Consider the following 21,499-nt stretch of genomic DNA (forward strand, 5'->3'; position numbering starts at 1 on the left):
TATTCCTGCACACCCGGGAAGGACGGATTTTTGGCACCTTTGAGAGGTGGGGGCTTCTGTTCCCACGCCAATCCACAGGATTTAAATGCCGGGTTTTGTAGCCTTCTGTCTCTCCCAGGTCCGCGCTAGATACCGAACCCCTCGGTCAAGAGCCGATGACCGCGCCGGGTTTTGAGGTCGGCCGACATCCGGGTGCCGCCGGACGCCGGCCTCCCACCACTTCCCTCCCTCCCTCGCGTGTCGTGTTACCAGTCGGAGGTAAGATGGCGGGCGACAGGCTGCTGGAGCCAGCGGATGTGAATGGCAAGCGGCTGGGTGCCGACGCTATCGCAGCTGGCCGTGAGTGAGGCAGCCGTGTTCGCAGTTGGTCGCCTTGCTTTTCCGCTCGTGGTGCTGTCAACTAGCACTGGGGTCCCAGCGCGCCAGGAGCCTGCGCCGAGTCTTTGTAGCGGCGGCCGGGCCGGAGGCTCCCCGTGGACATGTACTTCCTGAGCGGATGGCCCCGGAGGCTCCTGTGTCCGCTCAGGGGCTCAGAGAAGCCCTTTTACATCCAGCCCGACTCTCGGAGACTGCTGTTCGCGCTCTTATCGCAGAGCCAGATCAGCCTGTGGTACGGCAGGGTGAGTGAACGGGTCCGGGACTGGGGGTGGAGAGAGACGGGGGTTGGGTTGGGGTTAGGAGGAGAGAGGGAGACTGGGGGGTCCGGAGATGGGAAGAGAGGAAGACCAGGGAGCCGGGATTTAGTGGGGTGTGAGAGAAAGTCCGGAGGTCCGGTGTTGGGATAGAAATGAGAGAAAGGCCAGAAGACAGAGGCTGGGAGAAGTGAGATGGCCGGGGTTCCGTAGGCGGCGGTGAGTGGCTGAGAGAGAGTGGCCAGGGTTCCGCGGCTGGATGGGGGAGTGAGTGAAAGTGGCCGGGGATCCGGGTTGGGTGGGGGAGGCGAGAGAGTGGTTGGTGGTCTGGGGATGGGGTGTGAGAGAGTGGGCGGGGGTCTAGGGTTTGGTGTGGGAAGAGAAAGTTGGGTGGCTGGGAGTGTGGGTGGAGGAGCCTGGAGAGCGTGGCCTGGGGTTCAGGTCGTTGGGGGGGAGGGGGAGAGAGCAAGAGCCAGTGGCTGGGGAGATGAGGATAGAGGAGTCTGAGGATCCAAGACTTGCGATTTGGCTGTTGTCGGTATAAGCTTATAATGGGAAGAGGAGGAAATCGTGAGGAAAAGCTCATGGTAGGGAGAAAGGAGAGAGTACAGCGATATGGGAAGCGAATAGTCAAGGGTTGAGGAGTTCTTTTGAATGGGAGGGAGCCTCAGGTGTGCTCTGACAATTCTATGTATAGCAGTCTGAGTGTGTGCATGTTGGTACTCTACATTGCAAGCATGTTGGTAGTCACATTGTCTTGTTCACAATACAAAACCATTTTGATTGCAAAGATAAGATTATAACCCTATATTGTGTACTTGTTCATAAATCTGTCACTGCTCCATGCCTTTCATGATGAATTTACTGCATATCAAAAAAATACTTCTGCCTTGTGAGTTGTCACTGGCATCCACTTTTCATACCTGGTACTGATGCTATTGTCTATTTAAAGCTTGTTTTAAGTGGCTCTGTATGGAAGCCCAGAATAGTTTTCAAGTTGAACATTGGCTTTTTATTTTGTTTTGTGTGTCATTGACATGCATCCACTCTTCAGCAATTTTGTAAGTAATCTGGATTCTTTTATGATGTGGCTTTCCATTCCAGAGCATCTGAGATGTCCTCCTTCAAAGAATGGTGTTTGCCCTCCACTAGCTTTTATGCTGCCCTGATCACATTTCCATTTCCCAGACATCAGCCCCTCATCCCATTTTCCTGCTGTAATAACAGGGATAAAGTTTCCCTTTGTCCTTACCTACTACTCCACAAGCCTCTGCATCCTGCACATCATTCTCTGTAACTTCCATCATCTTCAGCGCGATCCTACCATTAACTGATCTTTTCCTCACCCCCCCCTCCCTTCTTCATTTTCCACAGGGATCATTCTACTGCCTTGTTCACTTGTCCTTCCCCACTGGTTTCCCTCCTGGTAATTGGGACAAGTACTACACCTGCCCCCCCCCCACCTCCTCCTTTACCACTATTTAGGGCTCCAAACTGTCCTTTCAAGTGAGGCAACACTTCACCTGTGAGTGTGTCAGGATCATTGATTGTATCCCGTGCTATTTTCACATGTGAGAGTGAGTTTTTAGAAGATTATTGCCAATTTGACACACTCTCAAAAAGGTTTGTCACCTCTGTGCTACATTGTTTGCAGCAGGTGTTGAGGAAGCCAATACAGTAGTAAAGCCTTTGTGACCTTGAGATACTATATGTTGCAAGTGGATTTTTTGCATGTGGATTCCTAGAAAATGAGATGTATCATGTTTTCCATAATTCAAAGCAGCATTATTTTGCTGTGTCAAGTGAAAATTTGAAGAAATTTTAAGGTTGTATTACTTTGTTCCCCACAATTCATGAGTGAATTTTATTCTGTACCTTAAATTTTTGGATAATTATTTTGATATACCGTAAGAGTGAATTTCCACTATCCAAACTATACCACTAAGCACAGCTTTCCCTCCCCCCTTCTGCTTTCCACAGGGATCACTCCCTACGCGACTCCCTTGTCCATTCGTTCCCCCCCCATCCCTTCCCACCGATCTCCCTCCCAGACAGTCCACCTTTACCTGTGAGTCGGCTGTGGTAATATACTGCATCTGGTGTTCCCAATGTGACCTATATATTGGCGAGACCCGACGCAGGCTGGGAGACCATTTCGATGAACATCTACGCTCTGTCCGCCAGAGAAAGCAGGATCTCCCTGTGGCCACACATTTTAATTCCACATCCCATTCCCATTCTGATATGTCTATCCATGGTCAAGATGAAGCCACACTCAGGTTGGAGGAACAACACCTTGTATTCCGTCTGGGTAGCCTCCAACCTGATGGCATGAACATTGACTTCTCTAACTTCCGTTAATGCCCCACTTCCCCTTCGTGCCCCATCCCTTATTTATTTATTATTATTATTATTTTTTTTTTCTCTCTTTTTTCCTCCCTCTGTCCCTCTCACTATAACTCCTTGCCCATCCTCTGGGCTCCCATCCTCCTTTCTTTCTCCCTAGGCCTCCCATCCCATGATCCTCTTCCTTCTCCAACTTCGTATTCCTTTTGCCAATCAACTTTCCAGCTCTTGGCTCCATCCCTCCCCCTCCTGTCTTCTCCTATCATTTCGGATCTCCCCCTCCCCCTCCCACTTTCAAATCTCTTACTTATGTCTTTCAGTTAGTCCTGGTGAAGGGTCTCGGCCCGAAACGTCGACTGTACCTCTTCCTATAGATGCTGCCTGGTCTGCTGCGTTCACTAGCATTTTTTTATGTGTGTTACCTTTAACGCAGGGTTGTCTGTATTGGTAAGAATGATCACTCTGTTTCGTAGATTAGGTGAAGAACAAATCAAGTGAATTCCCTGCCCATGAGGTCTTAGAAAAAAAGCAAGAACAATTCTTTTAAGTCATTTTGACTAGGCAGGTTAATATTGGCTCCTGCCTGTAGCTCTCTAGTAGCACACTTTGTGTCATTTATTTAAAAGATCAGGTCACATTCCAGAAACTTGAGTGTATAACTTATGTTGTGATTAATATAGTTTAGGCAATGCTGTCTTTTATATGAAATGTTAAAATAAAGCCCTGTCTTTTCCCTTAGTCTGTTTGTGTGTATGAAACAGAATCCATACAAGTTTAATCCATGTCCTGGTCAATATTTGTATCTCAGTTTACTGTCTTGTAATGCAGATCGCAGGTTGCTATAACGATGTCTTTTATGGCAGCTTGCGGAGTGGGAATTGATGACTGCAATTTTTTCGCAAGTTATTTCTATTAGTGTTGGTTTATTATTGACACATACCAAGATACAGTGGAAAAAGAACTGCATGCCATCCATACAGATTGTTTCAAAACATAAACACATGGAGGTAGAACAAAGGGAAAACAAAAGCACAATGCAGAATATAGTGTTGCCTTTAGAATGTTCAGTGCAGGTAGAAAAAGTGCAAGAGTCATGACAAGATGGATTGAGAGATTGAGTTCATCTTTATCATTCAAAAGTTGTCTGACAGTGAGATAGAATCTGTTCCTGTGCCTGGTGGTGTGTGTTTGCGAGCTTTTGTATCTTATGCCCAATGGAACGTCGGGTGGGGGGCGGGGGGGGTGGAGAAAAGATATGATTGAAATGGGAAGAGTCTTTAATTATGTTGACTTCTTAACCAAGGTAGCTGGAGTTGTAGAGTGACTTAAAGGAGAGGGGCTGATTGTTGTGAACTTGACTGTTTCCACATCTTTGCAATTCCTTGTTGTTTTGGGCAGAGCTTGAGCAATGCCTAACTGTACATCCAGATAAGATGCTTTCTGCAGTGCATCTGTAAACATTAGTAGGGTCACTCAAGAATAAGGGTAATGAACTTGCTAATGGGTCGGTACGTGGAACTATGGTGTTGCAGCCATTACCAAAACTTAGCGGTTACAAGGGCTGTAAAGGCTGCTGGATGTTCCGAGGTTTAGATGGGGGAGCGATTAAAATGTGGGGGAATCATATTGCTCATCATGGATAGTATTGCAGCTACAGAAAGGGAAGGTGACATGGAGGGATCATTTAATATCACTATGGGTGGAAGTCAGAAACAAAGGGAGCAATCACTCCATCACTCAGTAAAGTAAAGGGAACCTGCTGAGTACCTTAAGCAGATTGTCTGTTGCAAGTATGGACTCCAGATCTATTTGCCTGCTAGATCTGTCCTCCAAAGGCACTGACATGAAGAATAAGCTGTACTTTGAGAGAGCTCCAAAGATGTCCTTTCTTCTATTATTTCATATTACTTGCTATGTGAACAAAACCTTCCACAGAAGCACTTAGGTAGTGAGATTAGATTTGTTCTTGCCCAGTTTTCCTTAAAATACTTCAGTCCCCTTCAAGATCTAGATTTCTAAGTTTCAAGAAATACCAGAAATCCACAGCTAAAAAATACAAGAAAACGCTTGTGTTATATTAATTTTAATCGACCCACTAACGTACTGATGTCGACAGCCTACCTCTCTACAGGGTATTCCCCAATTGCAGTCTAATACATGAGCTTGATGTGGAAAGCAGCAAAGTAGAGCCAGCTTTTTGACACCTCCAAGCCTTTTTCTGCAGCACTGCACTTCAGACAAATTTATATTTTATGGTCCCACCATTGCAATTCCTCACTAATAATGTAATATTGGCTCTAATAACTTACTATAAATGCAGTTTTTCCTCCAGCCTGGTTTTAGAAAACAGTCTTTAAACAATAGATTCTTTCTTTTTTTAAAAAAAGTAGACAAACAAGAAGGACCCATGATCAGCAAAATATGATGCAGTAATATAGATTTTTGTAAAGTGAGGGCGGGGAAGTCTAAAGCATTCAAGGAAACATGAAAGTTTGGTGCTTTGGGGCATGCTAGATCTACTGGAACAGGCAAGATTGCACTAGTTGCAGCCATGATGTTCAAGTAAAGGACTTTGAACCTTCTGACTCAGATAAGTGTGCTACTAACTAAATCAAGCCAATATGTGACTAATTCTTACCAAAAAGGATGAATTTGTTGGCTGAGTGTCCTGAACCCAGTAGGTAAAGTCCTATGTGGCACCAGGATCTGGTGTAGCATGAGTTAGTCACATGAATGGACTCCCCCAACTCTGAGAGAAGCTGCTGGGAAAATGTTTGACAGATACAGCAAAATTATATCCTTGTTTTGCCATCTCTCAAAGCTATTTAGCTTAGGAATATCTCTAAGAACGACGTGTCAGCATACAGAGAGGAGGTGCAGCAGCTAACGGACTGGTGCAGAGCCAACAACCTATCTCTGAATGTGAACAAAACAAAAGAGATGGTTGTTGACTTCGGGAGAGCACAGAGCGACCACTCTCCACTGAACAGTGACGGCTGCTCCATTGAGATCGTTAAGAGTACCAGATTTCTTGGTGTTCACCTGGCGGAGAATCTCACCTGGTCCGTCAACACCAGCTCCATAGCTAAGAAAGCACAGCCGCATCTCTACTTTCTGCGAAGGCTGAGAAAAGTCCATCTCCCACCCCCCCATCCTCACCACATTCTACAGAGTATGTATCAAGAGCATCCTGAGCAGCTGTCTCGGATCGCAAGACCCTGCGGCGGATAGTGAGGTCAGCTGAGAAGATCATCGGGGTCTCTATTCCCGCCATTACAGACATTTACACTACATGCTGCACCCGTAAAGCAAACAGCATTGTGAAGGACCCCACACATCCCTCACACAAACTCTTCTCCCTCCTGCCATCTGGCAAAAGGTACCGAAGCATTCGGGCTCTCAAGACCAGACTGTGTAACAGTTTCTTCCCCAAAGCCATCAGACTCCTTAATACCCAGAGACTAGACTGACATCTATATCTTTTATTATTATATTGAAATTTGTCCTCTACTGTGCCTATTGTCTTGTTTATTATATATTGTACTGCCTTGCACTGTTTTGTGCACTTTATGTAGTCCTGTGTAGGTCTGTAGTCTAGTGTAGTTTTTGTGTTGTCTTACGTAGTCTGGTGTAGCCTTGTGTTGTCTCACTTAGCCTAGTGTAGTTTTGTGTTGTTTCATGTGGCACCATGGTCCTGGAGGAACATTGTTTCATTGTTACTGTGTACTGTACCAGCAGTTTATGGTTGAAATGACAATAAAAAACGACTTGATCTGACAATGTCCAGAACCATTCAAAATATTGAAAATAAGAAGAATGAAAATGAAGTGGGTTCACTGGCAGAATCCAGTCAGCAAATTTGGGATTTGCTTGGATTTGGATACTTTCAAGTACCAAATTCGCTGGCATTTGAGAGTAGATGCTGAGAGTCAGTTATGGAATTGTCCGCATTTGAAGAAATATTTGCCCTCTTGAATTTCTTTATCATGAATCGTTAAGATGGATATACAAGTTTGTGGTATGTGAAAACTATTTTGGTGTTGGAAAAGCTTGAAGATTACCTGAATTTTAACCAGGTGCAAGGAAAAAAAAAGTGAGGGGAAATATTTGGCTTGATTTACAAGTTAATTACAACTTTGATTCTGCTATAGTTGGTTTTGAATCTGAATGAAAATCATTTGTCCCTGCTTTAAACATTGAGTCCATCCTTCCTGTTTGATTGGGTAGCTATTTGGTGGAGGAACAAGAGAAAATATCAAAGTTTGTAGCCAAGATCACAGAGGTGGTGTCATCTTTCCATCCTTCACAACCTGCCTGTTTTCCAAACTGCTCCATTGGTATCCCTCCATTGTCATCTAACTGATGGGATGGGATCCAGAGCAAAGATAAATCTGTCCACATGAGCATTGAAAGATGCGCTGGGACCCAGTAAATGGTCCCATGGCATACTAGGAGTGTGCATATTACCAAAATTAGATAAACAATTGTAATTCTTCCAAAGCCTATGGAGGAAATGGAAGAGAGATTTCATTGAGCCTCACAGATGTTGTTTTGAATGCATTGTGCATCCATCTGAAATCTTTACTGTAGTTTGACCAATAACCCTTTTGAATTGTTTTTGTTCCAGTTGGTAGATTGAGGGACATAGGAAAAGGGGAAATAAGGGGAATGTGTCAAACAGGTGTGAAAGTTCCCTGAGGTAGAAGGAATGAACAGGAGTGGGAAAGAGCAAAGGTTAACACACACGTGAAAATCTGCAGATGCTGGAAATCCAAGCAATAGACATGGGTCCTGCTGAAGGGTCTCAGCCCAAACCGTTGACTGTACTGTTTTCCATAGATGCTGCCTAGCCTGCTGAGTTCCTCCAGCATTTTGTATGTTGCAAAGGTTAACACGCCGTAGGTATGACTAAACATGATAAAGAGTTCTTGACCAAATTGTAGCTCAAAGGACAATGTTCCACAGTTAGTATTAATAAATTGTTACGGAGTAGATAAGAGGCACTGAAGGCCAGGTAGGATGGTTGCAATATTATAGCAACTAACAGGCTCAAGACTGGATTAACAGGCGAATACTGTGGGCCTGCACAAAGTAATTAGTATTAGAGACTGCTGTAACGTATTGATGAAAAGAGAAAAAAGAGCCTATAGTGGCATGCAAATGTTTGGGGACCCCTGGTCAAAATTTCTGTTGCTGTGAATAGTTGTGAGCAGAAGATGAACTGATCTCCAAAAGTCAAAGTTAAAGATGAAACATTCTTTTCAACATTTTAAGTAAGATTAGTGTGCTATGTTTGATTTGTACAATTTTAGAGTGGGGAAAAAAAGGAAAGGAGTGCCATGCAAAAGTTTGGGCACCCCAAGAGATTTGAGCTCTCAGATAACTTTTACCAAGGTCTCAGACCTTAATTAGCTTGTTAGGGCTATAGCTGGTTCACGGTCATCATTAGGAAAGGCCAGGTGAGGCAAATTTCAAAGCTTTATAAATACTCTGACTCCTCAAACCGTGTCCCAACAATCAGCAGCCATGGGCTCGTCTAAGCAGCTGCCTAGCACTCTGAAAATTAAAATAAATGATGCCCACATAGTGGGAGAAGGCTATAAGGAGATAGCAAAGCGTTTTCAGGTAGCCTTTTCCTCAGTTCATAATGTAATTAAGAAATGGCAATTAACAGGAACGGTGGAGGTCAAGTTGAGGTCTGGATGACCAAGAAAACCTTCTGAGAGAACTGCTCATAGGATTGCTAGAAAAGCAAATCAGAACCCCTGTTTAACTGCAAAAGACCTTCAGGAAGATTTAGCAGACTCTGGACTGGGGTGCACTGTTCTACTGTGCAGCAACACCTGCACAAATATGACCTTCATGGAAGAGTCATCAGAAGAAAACCTTTCCTGCGTACTCACCACAAAATTCAGCATCAAAAGTTTGCAAAGGAACATCTAAACAAGCCTGATGCATTTTGGAAACAAGTCCTGTGGACTGATGAAGTTAAAATAGAACCTTTTGGCCGCAATGAGCAAAGGAATGTTTGGAGAAAAAAGGCTGCAGAATTTCATGAAAAGAACACCTCTCCAACTGTTAACCATGGGGGTGGATCAATCATGCTTTGGGCTTGTGTTGCAGCCAGTGACACGGGGAACATTTCACTGGCAGAGGGAAGAATGAATTCAATTAAATACCATCAAATTCTGGAAGTAAGCATCACACCATCTGTAAAAAAAAAAAAGCAGCAGCAGCTCAAGAGGATGGCTTCTACAACAGGATAATGATCCTAAACACATCAAGATCCACAATGGACTACCTCAAGAGGTGTAAGTTGAAGGTTTTGCCATAGCCCTCACAGTCCCCTGACCTAAACATCATCAAATCTGTGGATAGACCTCAAAAGAGCAGTGCATGCAAGACAGCCCAAGAATGTCACAGAACTAGAAGCCTTTTGCAAGGAAGAATGGGTGAAAGCCCCCTAAACAAGAATTGAAAGACTCTTAGCTGGCTACAGAAAGTGTTTACAAGCTGTGATACTTGCCAGAAGGGGTGTTATTAAGTACTGACCATGCAGGGTGCCCAAACTTTTGCTTCGGGCCCTTTTCCTTTTTTGTTATTTTGAAACTGTAAAAGATAGAGATAAAAAAGTAATCTTGCTTAAAATATTAAAGAAATGTGTCATCTTTAAAGAAATGTGTCATCTTTAACTTTATGCCATTTGGAAATCAGGTCATCTTTTACTCGCTTTGCTATTCACAGTAACAGAAATTTTGACTGGGGTGCCCAAACTTTTGCATCTCACTGTATATGTTAAAGTCTTGATAGGTTTCTGAGGGTGACTGAGACAATCTCATATAAAAGCTTTGCTGCTTTAACTGCAGCTTATGAATAGCCATTATCCTACTAGTTGATAAAGCTGAGACAGTAATGTACATTATGTGATTAGCATAACATTGAAAAAGAAAGCTGCATCAAGTGTTGGGCTGAATAATACTGGATCTATTCTTCAGTCTGAAGTTTCTGTCTGCATTGACTTGAACTGGATATGCAGGGTCTGCTGAACAGACATTACCTGCTGGAGAATCCTCCCACAAAAGTCAAGGCGACAAGCAATAATTATTATGCTTTGGGCTGCATATTTTGAGACCCAATACCTAGAATGTCCTGTTGCTCTCTTTTTTTAAATAGCTCAATTCTTCCAAAGGACTTTAAACTGGAAGTTTTTCCTGTTTATTTTGGGGGATCTGGGCCGAGCTGGCAAGACTAGAATTTATTTCTTAAGCTTTAATTGCTCCATTGTCCATTGAGTTCTAGTGTTGAAGGACTGGCAAAGTTTGCAAATCAGAAGGTTGTGCAATCTTTTGGATTTTAAGTGCTTCTGCCCAGTCATTGCACTTAGAAAAGGTCAATTTCATCTGCTGTATCTTTTATATATTGGAATTGGTTTATCATTGTTACATACTGAGGTACAATGAAGTGTTTTGCATTACTGTTCATATTGATAAAAATTACACAATGTATTGAAGTAATATAATTTAAAAGCATAACAGAATGTGGAATAAAGAGCACTAACAACAGAGAAAGTAGGAGACAATAAGGTGCAAGATCATAATGAAGTATATTGCAGACTTCCCACCCTGCAAAAACTCATTTCAGAGAGATCCCAACTGGAAGTCTCAACCTCATAGCAGCCTGTGTCAATGATTTTGTTGATTTTGTTAATTTTGCAAGACATCAGATTCACAAGTGTTTTGTGAGACAGCTGACTTCTGAATTTTGTCTCGTGTGTCATGTTCACGATAGCTGCTGTCTTGGTTGATGAGCAGGCATAGTTTGTTGCTATTTCTGAATCAGGAAACATTTTCCTGAATAGCTTGATTGTGTGCTTACACACCTGGAATGGCAAGTTATGCTCAACGATGAAAGATGTAAAGTACACCTCAGCTCTAATGACCTTCTCTGTCAGACTTTGGTTTTCTGCTGAAAAGAACTGTGAAATACTTGAGCAGCCTTCCCTGCACTTAGCCTCCCTAATATATTGTGGTCCTTAAAAGAAAGAAAAGCATAAGGTGTATCCTTATTACAGGTGTGCGTCGCTTAACATCCATTCGGACAACGTCCGATCGCATATACGTCCGTTGTCTCTCTGTCTCTCTCTGTCTCTCTTTTCCCCCCTCCCCTGTGATTTAGAAGTTCTGTGTCTTCAAGTTCAAGTTTATTGTCAGCTGGCTGATTGTCCACAAACAAAACAACCTCTGTCCGGACCATGGTGTAGCCACAATACATACATCACACACACCACATAAAACAATATATTACCATATTATTTAATCAAGTGTAATTCAAAATGCATATAAAGTGCGCAGCACAGGTAATCAGTTCGCTGTCCTAATGACGAGACCTCGGTGGGGGCCGGGTATTTATTAAAATCGTTTTTTCTTCTGAAAACGGCTGCGCTTAAACCCAGCCCATCACGGGCTTCAATGTACCTGTAAGTGGAAGTGTTTCAGGAAAAAAACCCTGAAGAATTTGCTTGCTGCAAGTGCATTTTTAAAGATATCCTAGCGGACGATTTTGGAATTTCGCTTCAATTTAAACCCCGCTGTAATCCCCTTCAAGACGCCAATGCGCCCCGCCTGTATAGGACAGCCTCACGTAGTCAGGTTGTCACTGCCAGCCTTGGGAATTTCTTCACCAGGCTTTTGTACTTCATCACCAACAGTTGTCTGGATGATTTCAGTGTCATTACAGATGGCAGTAACTGAACTGATGGAATATGGAAGAGAGAGAGAGGTCGACTGTAAAGCCCGCCCACAGAGAAAACTGATAGGTCTACTTAGCACAAAGAGGGATCAAGCAGGATTCATTCATTTTATTTCTTCCTTTTTCTTCCCTCTCCCTCTCTTAAAAAATCGATTTCTGGGATATTGTATATAATTTGCGGACATCAGGGAGCTGCTATCGATATGGGAGGGCTCCCGGAACTTCTGGGAGAGGTGGGATGTCTGATATTGTGAGGTTGAGTCCACCTTATCGTATTAGGGAACTATTCAACAGTCTGTAACAGCATAGTTGAAACTGTTCTTGGGCCAGATGGTATGTGCTTTCAGGCTTTTGTTTCTGACTGATGGGGGTCTGGTGAGAGAAAATGTCTTCATGTTGGCCTGAGGTAGGGTGTGGACTGCTGTCAGGGTAGTTGAAGTTAATTCCTGTGGCAGTTAGTATAGGCAACACTTCATCATTAGATATTCCAAGCTGGGTGAGAAGAAACCCAACAGAACTATTACATCTGAATTTATGAAATTGTCTAAAAGACATTTTTATAGTATCCTGGTTTCCTCAGTTTCTAGATCTTGTCTACTACCATACAAATCAGCTTCTAGTTATTAGGTTACATTGGAGAATGATTTCATTTAAGCATTTAATTGTATCTCAGCAGGCGGTTTCTATCCAGGTCAATGGAAATGAATTGTCATTGTAGATCCATACAGCACAGAAGGGGGGCATTTGGCCTATTGTGTTTGAATCATCTCTTTGAAAAGAGCTGTCTAATTTGTTTCACTTGTTTACTAGTGTTCAATAGCTCAGCAATTTTTTCCCTTTTTAAACTACATAACCAGTTCCATTTCTTCAAAGTTACTGTTGAGGGTGTTTCCACCCTCCTTTCAAGTGCATTCCATTCAAGGCAACTTGGTACATGAATACTTTTCTCCTTTTTCACTTTTTTTTGACATTTTTCTGCATTTCTAGAGGAAATTTTCCTTTTATGTAACATTAAAACCTCTTGCCATTTTGGTCACCTCTTTACCTCGCCCCCTATTTTGAGGACAAACGTAGCTTGCCTTTCCACATAACTGGAATGTGCACCAAAGTCGTGACATCCTTCCTGAAAACTGATCACCATATTCTAGGTGAAGCAAGCTAGTGTATTATTCAATTTTATTATTTCTTGGCTGCTTTTTTACTGCATGTCTGAGTGAAATGAAGGTTTTCATGTGCATTGAAGTCTTTTCAACCTTGTTGGATTTGAAGATTTATTTGAATGCCATGCCTCTTCCTGTAACTTTTAAAATCATGCCATTTAAGTTGCAAAGCCTTTCTCCATTTTTCCACCAAAAATAGAACTATTAGGTTCAATATTTCTTTGAATAAGTAGGTAATAATTATTTGCATTCAATCTTTCTCTAATTACAATTAATAGCTAATTAAGTACTTGGAAAGATTGATGGAGTTGTAGATGGGAATTGTATTATATATCAGTTGCAGATATGGGTGGAGAAATAGCAGATGGAGCTTAATCCAAGCAAGAGTGAGGTGTTGTGCTTGGGAAATCAAGTATAAGTGGGAAAGTATACAGTAATGTGTAGGATCCTTGAGAGCATTGATTTATAAAAGGGATCTTGGAGTAGAAGTCCATACCTTCCTGAAAGTGACAACTGGTGTAGTTGGGGTGGTAAATTAAATGGTATGCTTTCCTTCATTGATGTGGGCACTGAATATAAGACTGAGCCAGGAAGTTGTGTTGCAGTTGCATGAACTTTGGTTAGGCTGCTTTTGTGTGCAATTCTGATCACCCCATCTCAGGAAGGATTGGGAGGATTTGGAGACGGTGTAGAAAAGGTTCATTGGGTTACTGCCTGGATTAGAGTATTAGCTGTGTATAGAGGCTGTACAAACATGGATTGTTTTCTCTGTTCTGTTGGAACCTGAGATGTGACCTTATTGAAATTCCTAAAATAATAAGAAGCGTATGTAGGGCTGATGGCCTTTTCACTAGATAGATATTTCATATGCTAGAGGACATGGCTTCAAGTTGAGAGGGGGGAAAGTTTAAAGGAGGTGTGCTAAGCCAGTTTTTCTTGGAGTACAGAGGTGCCTGCAGTATACTGCAGTTACGGTGATGGAAGCAAAGACAATAGTGTTTAAAAAGCATTTGGACAAGTACATGAACATGCAGTTCTGTTTCTCGTATCTCTGCATAAGATACAGAACTCTGCTCTCAATCCATTAATCCAGAATAGTGTTTCAGGCAATTCTGTACTTACATAGAAACATAGAAAATAGGTGCAGGAGTAGGCCATTCAGCCCTTCGAGCCTGCACTGCCATTTATTATGATCATGGCTGATCATCCAACTCAGAACCCCACCCCAGCCTTCCCTCCATACCCCCTGACCCCCGTAGCCACAAGGGCCATATCTAACTCCTTCTTAAATATAGCCAATGAACTGGCCTCAACTGTTTCCTGTGGCAGAGAATTCCACAGATTCACCACTCTCTGTGTGAAGAAGTTTTTCCTAATCTCGGTCCTAAAAGGCTTCCCCTCTATCCTCATACTGTGGCCTCTCGTTCTGGACTTCCCCCAACATTGGGAATAATCTTCCTGCATCTAGCCTGTCCAATCCCTTTAGGATCTTATACGTTTCAATCAGATCCCCACTCAATCTTCTAAATTCCAACGAGTACAAGCCCAGTTCATTCAGTCTCTCTTCATATGAAAGTCCTGCCATCCCAGGAATCAATCTGGTTGTTTAGGTTTGTACATTACCATGCTTGAAACATTGGCAGCCATTTCTAAATTAATAGTTATTGAAAGATTAGAGTACTTGTCTTGTTTCCAACTAAATTTGAAAATTGATTATTGGTAAATTGTCACATCTACTGAGAAACAGTGAAAAACTTTTTGTATGATGACCATATAGATCATTTCATTATATCAGTACTTTAAAACAGTACAAGAGATATCAATAAAATGCAGTTACTGTGACTGGGAAAAGTGCAGTGCAGGCTGAAAAAGCTGTGAAGCTATAACAAGATTGTGAGGTTAAAAGCCCACCTTATAGAAACGTAGAAAATAGGTGCAGGAGTAGGCCATTTGGCCCTTCAAGCCTGCACCGGCATTCAGTATGATCATGGCTGATCATCCAACTCAGAACCCTGTACCAGCCTTCCCTCCATACTCCCTGATCCCTTTAGCCACAAGGGCCATATCTAACTCCCTCTTAAATATAACCAATGAACTGGCGTCAACTGTTTTCTGTGGCAAAGAATTCCACAGCTTCACCACTCTCTGTGTGAAGAAGTTTTTCCTCATCTCGGTCCTATCCCCTTTATCCTCAAACTGTGATCCCTCGTTCTGGACTTCCCCAACATTGGGAACAATCTTCCTGCATCTAGCCTGTCCAATCCCTTTAGGATTTTATACGTTTCAATAAGATCCCCCCTCAATCTTCTAAATTCCAACGAGTATAAGCCTAGTTGATCCAGTCTTTCATCATATGAAAGTCCTGCCATCCCAGGAATCAATCTGGTGAACCTTCTTTGTACTCCCTCAATGGCAAGGATGTCTTTCCTCAGATTAGGGAACCAAAACTGCACTCAATACTCCAGGTGTGGTCTCACCAAGGCCTTGTACAACTGCAGTAGTACCTCCCTGCTCCTGTACTCGAATCCTTTTGCTATGAATGCCAGCATACCATTTGCCTTTTTCACTGCCTGCTGTACCTGCATGCCCACTTTCAATGACTGGTGTATAATGACATCCAGGTCTCGTTGCACCTCCCCTTTTCCTAATCGGCCACCGTTCAGATAATCTGTTTTCCTGTTCTTGCCACCAAAGTGGATAACCTCACATTTATCCACATTAAATTGCATCTGCCATGAATTTGCCCATTCACGTAACCTATCCAAGTCACCCTGCATCCTCTTAGCATCCTCCTCACAGCTAACACTGCCGCCCAGCTTCGTGTCATCCGCAAACTTGGAGATGCTGCATTTAATTCCCTCATCTAAGTCATTAATATATATTGTAAACAACTGGGGTCCCAGCACTGAGCCTTGCGGTACCCCACTAGTCACTGCCTGCCATTCTGAAAAGGTCCAGTTTATTCCCACTCTTTGCTTCCTGTCTGCCAACTAATTCTCCATCCACATCAATACCTGACCCCCAGTACCGTGTGCTTTAAGTTTGCACACTAATCTCCTGTGTGGGACCTTGTCAAAAGCTTTTTTGAAAATCCAAATATACCACATCCACTGGTTCTCCCCTATCCACTCTACTAGTTACATCCTCAAAAAATTCTGAGATTCGTCAGACATGATTTTCCTTTCACAAATCCATGCTGACTTTGACCGATGATTTCACTGCTTTCCAAATGTGCTGTTATCACATCTTTGATAACTGACTCTAGCATTTTCCCCACCACCGATGTTAGGCTAACCGGTCTAAAATTCCCCGGTTTCTCTCTCCCTCCTTTTTTAAAAAGTGGGGTTACATTAGCCACCCTCCAATCCTCAGGAACTAATCCAGAATCTAAAGAGTTTTGAAAAATTATCACTAATGCATCCACTATTTCTTGAGCTACTTCCTTAAGCACTCTGGGATGCAGACCATCTGGCCCTGGGGATTTATCTGCCTTCAATCCCTTCAATTTACCTAACACCACTTCCCTACTAACATGTATTTCACTCCTCCATCTCACTGGACCTTCTGTCCCCTACTATTTCCGGAAGATTATTTATGTCCTCTTTAGTGAAGACAGAACCAAAGTAGTTATTCAATTGGTCTGCCATGTCCTTGCTCCCCATAATCAATTCATCTGTTTCTGTCTGTAGGGGACCTACATTTGTCTTAACCAATCTTTTTCTTTTCACATATCTATAAAGGCTTTTACAGCCAGTTTTTATGTTCCCTGCCAGTTTTCTCTCATAATCTTATTTCCCTTTCCTAATTAAGCCTTTTGTCCTCCTCTGCTGGACTCTGAATTTCTCCCAGTCCTCAGGTGAGCCACTTTTTCTGGCTAATTTGTATGCTGCTTCTTTGGAATTGATACTATACCTAATTTCCCTTGTCAGCCACTGGTGCACTGCCTTCCTTGATTTATTCTTTTGCCAAACTGGGATAACTGGGATGAACAATTGTTGTAGTTCATCCATGCGATCTTTAAATGCTTGCCGTTGCATATCCACCGTCAACCCTTTTAAGTGTCGTTTGCCAGTCGATCTTAGCTAATTCACGTCTCATACCTTCAAAGCTACCCTTCCTTAAGTTCAGAACCTTTCTTTCTGAATTAACTATGTGACTCTCCATCTTAATGAAGAATTCCACCATATTATGGTCACTCTTACCCAAGGGGCCTCTCACGACAAGATTGCTAATTAACCCTCCCTCATTGCTCAAAACCCAGTCCAGAATAGCCTGCTCTCTAGTTGGTTCCTCGACATGTTGGTTCAAAAAACCATCCTGCATACATCCCAAGAAATCCTTTTCCTCAGCACCCTTACCAATTTGGTTCACCCAATCTATATGTAGATTGAAGTCGCCCATTATAACTGCTGTTCCTTTATTGCACACATTTCTAATTTCCTGTTTAATACCATCCCCAACCTCACTACTACTGTTAGGTGGCCTGTACACAACTCCCACCAGCGTTTTCTGCCCCTTAGTGTTATGCAGCTCTACCCATATCGATTCCACATCCTCCCGGCTAATGTCCTTCCTTTCTATTGCGTAAATCTCCTCTCTAACCAGCAGTGCTACCCCACCTCCTTTTCTTTCATGTCTATCCTTCCTGAATATTGAATATCCCTGAATGTTGAGCTCCCATCCTTGATCACCCTGGAGCCATGTCTCTGTGATCCCAACTATATCATATTCATTAATAACAATCTGCACTTTTAATTCATCCACCTTGTTATGAATGCTCCTTGCATTGACACACAAACCCTTCAGGCTCGCTTTTACAACACTCTTAGTCCCCTTATTTAGTAGGGGACTATTCAATATTCTTATAGCAGCAGGATAGAAACTACCCTTGAACTTGTTGGTACGTGCTTTCAGGCTTTTGTATCTTCTGCCTGATGGGATGATGGAAAAGAAGTCGTCTGGGGTGGTTGACATTCTGATTATGTTTTCTGCTTGTGGTTCCAGGCAGAACAGTTGTCATGCTAAGCTGTGATGTATCAGGACAAGATACTTTCTGTCGTGCTCCCCATCCCACCCCCATCATTATATCACTGATTCAGAATTGGCTTGCCTGCAGAGGTTTCATAGTAGATGAGGTGTATTCTGTCTCGAGCTCAGTAACCATTCATATTCCACAAGGATCTGTTCTGGGACCTCTTTTTGATTTTTATAAATTGGATGTAGAAATGGAAGGTTGTGTTCGTAAATTTGCAGATGACACCAAGTTTGGTGCTGTTGTGATTAGTGTAGGTTACAGCAGGACCTTGATAGGATGCACAGCTGAGCTAAGAGTTGACAGATGGAGTTCAATAAGGAAAAGTGTGAATTAATACACATTGGAATGTCAAACTTGAAGGCAGAGTACAGGGTTAATGGCAGCATTTTTAGCAGTGTGGAGGAAAAGAAGGATCAAAATACATAGATCCCTTAAAGTTGTTGTGCAAGAGGATAGAGGGGTTAAGAAAACATGATGTGTTGGCCTTCATTTGTCTGTGTTGGCCTTCATTTGTCTGATTAAGTTCAAGAGCTGCAGTGGTATTGTTGCAGCTCTGTGAAACTCTACACCGTACTTCATGTGTTGTGTTCAATTCTGGTTGCCTTGTTATTACAGTTTCCATATTTTTCCAATAAAATATGAATAAAATAAAAATATTTTTCCAGAGGTTTGAAAGGAAATTTACCAGGATGCTGCCTGGATTAGTGAGCTTGTCTTATGGGGAAAGCTTGAGCAATCTTGGACTTTTCTCCGGAGCAAAGGATGCTGAGGGGTAATGATAGAAGAGTATAAGATGAGAAGCATAGATCGAGTGAACAGCCAGAGACTTTTCCCAGGGTGGAATTGGCTTGTACAAATGTGCATAATTGTAAGCTAAATATTGGAGGATGTCTGAGGTGCCTTTTAGAGTGTGGTAAATGCATGGAATGCAGTGCCAGTGGTGATAGTAGAGGCAGGTACATTAGGGACATCTAAGACTCTTGGATAGGCATGTGAATGAAAGAAAAATGGAGGGCTATATTGGAGAGAAGCATTCAAATGATCTTGGAATAGGTTAAAAGCTCAGAACAGCATCATAAGGTGAAGGGCCTGTTCTGTGCTGTTCTATGCTCTGTTTGAGATTCAGCCCACTATGGTGGTGTCATCTGTAAATTGGAGTTAAAGCAAAAATTGGTCACTTAGTCATGTGTGTATAGGGAGTAAAGTAGGTTGCTGAGGGCAGAGCCTTTGGGGTACCAGTGGTGAGGATAATCAGTGGTGTTGCTGCCTATTGATTGCAGTCTGTTTATCAGAAGTGAAGAACACAATTGAAAAGAGAGGTGTTAATTTCCAAGTCTGTGACAACATTAAGCTTTTTACTTCAGTTACAGGAGTTACATACTCTTATTGCATAATGCAAACATATGCAGATCTTAAACTGATCTTTTTCTCCCCCTTATCCCTCAAAAATGCATTATTGCTGAGCAGAAAGGTACAAACTACTGACTATTTTATTGATTTGCCATCAGTATTTCCTTGTCAACCAGTTGAAGGAGAATCTTAAATGAAACAAATATCAAACTTTATCAGTGTGACATGACTTATTTCAACTTCAACTCTTCAGAGAATGACAAAGTTCTGATCTTTCTTTCCTGTTTTCTGCAGTAAAGAAATGTAACTTATCAACTATGTATAAAATTAGATACTTGTCGGGAAAGGATTGTAACTTCTTTCATGATAGCTAAAATCGTGGTCAATGAGAAGGTAAAGAATCTGCAATACCATGTTTAGTTTCATATTCAAAATAGTGCACTGTAGATCATTTTTCCTTTAAGGAAGGTACTACTTTAGCATGTTGCAAACTATTTCAGATAAGCTGGATCTTGAGCCACAGTGTGTCCTGAATTTGTATTGTTATAAAATCTAGGATATGGTTGCAAGAAGATTCAAAATTGATCAGATTATATCATGGCAACAGTGGTGACAGTAGCATCATGGACAAACATAATTTCTAAAAATTACAATAAGAAAAATATATTTTAAAATAGTTCAAAAAGAGCAAAAAAGAGAGGTAGTATTCATGGTTTCATAGACCATTCAGAAATCTGGTGGAGGGGAAGAAACTGTTTTCAAAATGTAGAGTGGTTCTGTTTCCTGTACCTCATCCCTGATGGTAATGAGAAGACGGCATGTCCAAGATGGTGTGGGTCTGTAATTATGGATGTAGTTGTCTTGAGGCATCACCTTTTGACGATGTCCTTGAAGGTGGGGTGGCTAGTGCACATCGAGGAGCTGGCTGAGTTTATAAACCTCTGCAGCCTTTTCTGATTCTGTGCCTTGGCACCTCCACACCAAATGGTGATGCAACCAATCAGAATGCTCTCCATGGTGCATCTGTAGAAATTTGTAGGCGTGTTTGGTTATATACCAATTCTTCTCAAGCTCCTAATGAAGTATAGCCACTGGTGTGGCTTCTTTGTAATTACATTAATATGTTGGGCCCAATTTGGATTTTCAGAGATCTTGACGCCGAAGAGGTTTAAGTAGTTCACCCTTTCCACTGCTGACCACTTGGTGAGAACTGCTGTGTTCTACCAATTTTCCCCTTCCTGGAGTTCACAATCATTCTTTCATCTTAATGATACTGAGTGCAAGGATGTTGTGACACTACTCAACCTGTATGCCTCCTCGTCACTAGCTGAGATTCTATCAACAACAATTGTGTCATTGGCAAATTTATGGATGGTGTTTTTTATCTGTGTATAACCGCATAGTGGGTAGTGGCTCCATATGTCACTATGGAGTGACATATGGAGCCACGGGTCCTGGGCTCAGCTGGCTGTGGCTGACAGTATCCGGTATGGGCCCCTGTCCAGGGTTATGGACCCCACTGCCTTGTGGGTATCTTTGGGAGAAGGCTAAGGAATAAACCCTACACAAATCCGGAGTGGAGCCCCTAAGGCAGTTGGATGACGTATCACGTCACCTTCCGTCACCTTCGCATTCCTTTGGACCACATCCGCGAGGCTGGAGGGAGGATCTTGATATCTGGACAGCCTAGGATCTCCATATTCATTGCCCAGGTATGCGCCCCGGAGAGGTCGGGCACATCCATTGTCTACTTGACAGACGGAGCCATTCAATAACGGCATAGTCAAGAATTTAGAGAGTGGGGTAATGAGCTAAGCCTACATCCTTGAAGTACGTCTGTGTTGATTGTCAGCAAGGAGATGTTATTTCCGATCCACACTGACTGGTTTCCTGATGAGTAGGTCGAGGATCCAGTTTTAGAGAGAGGTAGGGAGACCCAGATCTTGAAGCTTGTTGATTAATATTGAACACTGAGCAGTAATCAATAAACAACAGCCTAATGTAGGTATTGCTGTTGTCCAGGTGGTCCAACGCTGAGTGAGATGACATCCACTATAGACCTGTTGTGTTAGTAAATTTATTGCACTAGGTCCAGGTCCTTGCTTAGTAGCCAGTAGTTAATTTTAGACTGACCAACCTCTCAAGCATTTCATCACAGCTGATGTGAGTGCTACTCAGCGATAGTTGTTGAGCCAGCTCACTCTGTGGGTATGATTGATGCCCTTCAA

General features: G+C 42.5%; 1 protein-coding gene across 2 annotated transcripts in view; it reads left to right on the forward strand.

Moving 5' to 3' along the window:
- The first annotated feature begins 252 nt into the window (after window positions 1-252).
- The window catches only part of ric1 (RIC1 homolog, RAB6A GEF complex partner 1), a 152,194-nt gene continuing 130,947 nt past the window's right edge, over window positions 253-21,499 (forward strand). For both annotated transcript variants that reach the window (XM_072257986.1, XM_072257988.1), the window contains exon 1: window positions 253-620. In XM_072257986.1, the coding sequence (XP_072114087.1) occupies window positions 480-620 (141 nt within the window). In that variant the 5' untranslated portion in view covers window positions 253-479. The remainder of the gene's footprint in view (window positions 621-21,499) is intronic.

Source organism: Mobula birostris, chromosome 5 (assembly GCF_030028105.1).
Source record: "Mobula birostris isolate sMobBir1 chromosome 5, sMobBir1.hap1, whole genome shotgun sequence".
Lineage (NCBI taxonomy): Eukaryota > Metazoa > Chordata > Chondrichthyes > Myliobatiformes > Myliobatidae > Mobula > Mobula birostris.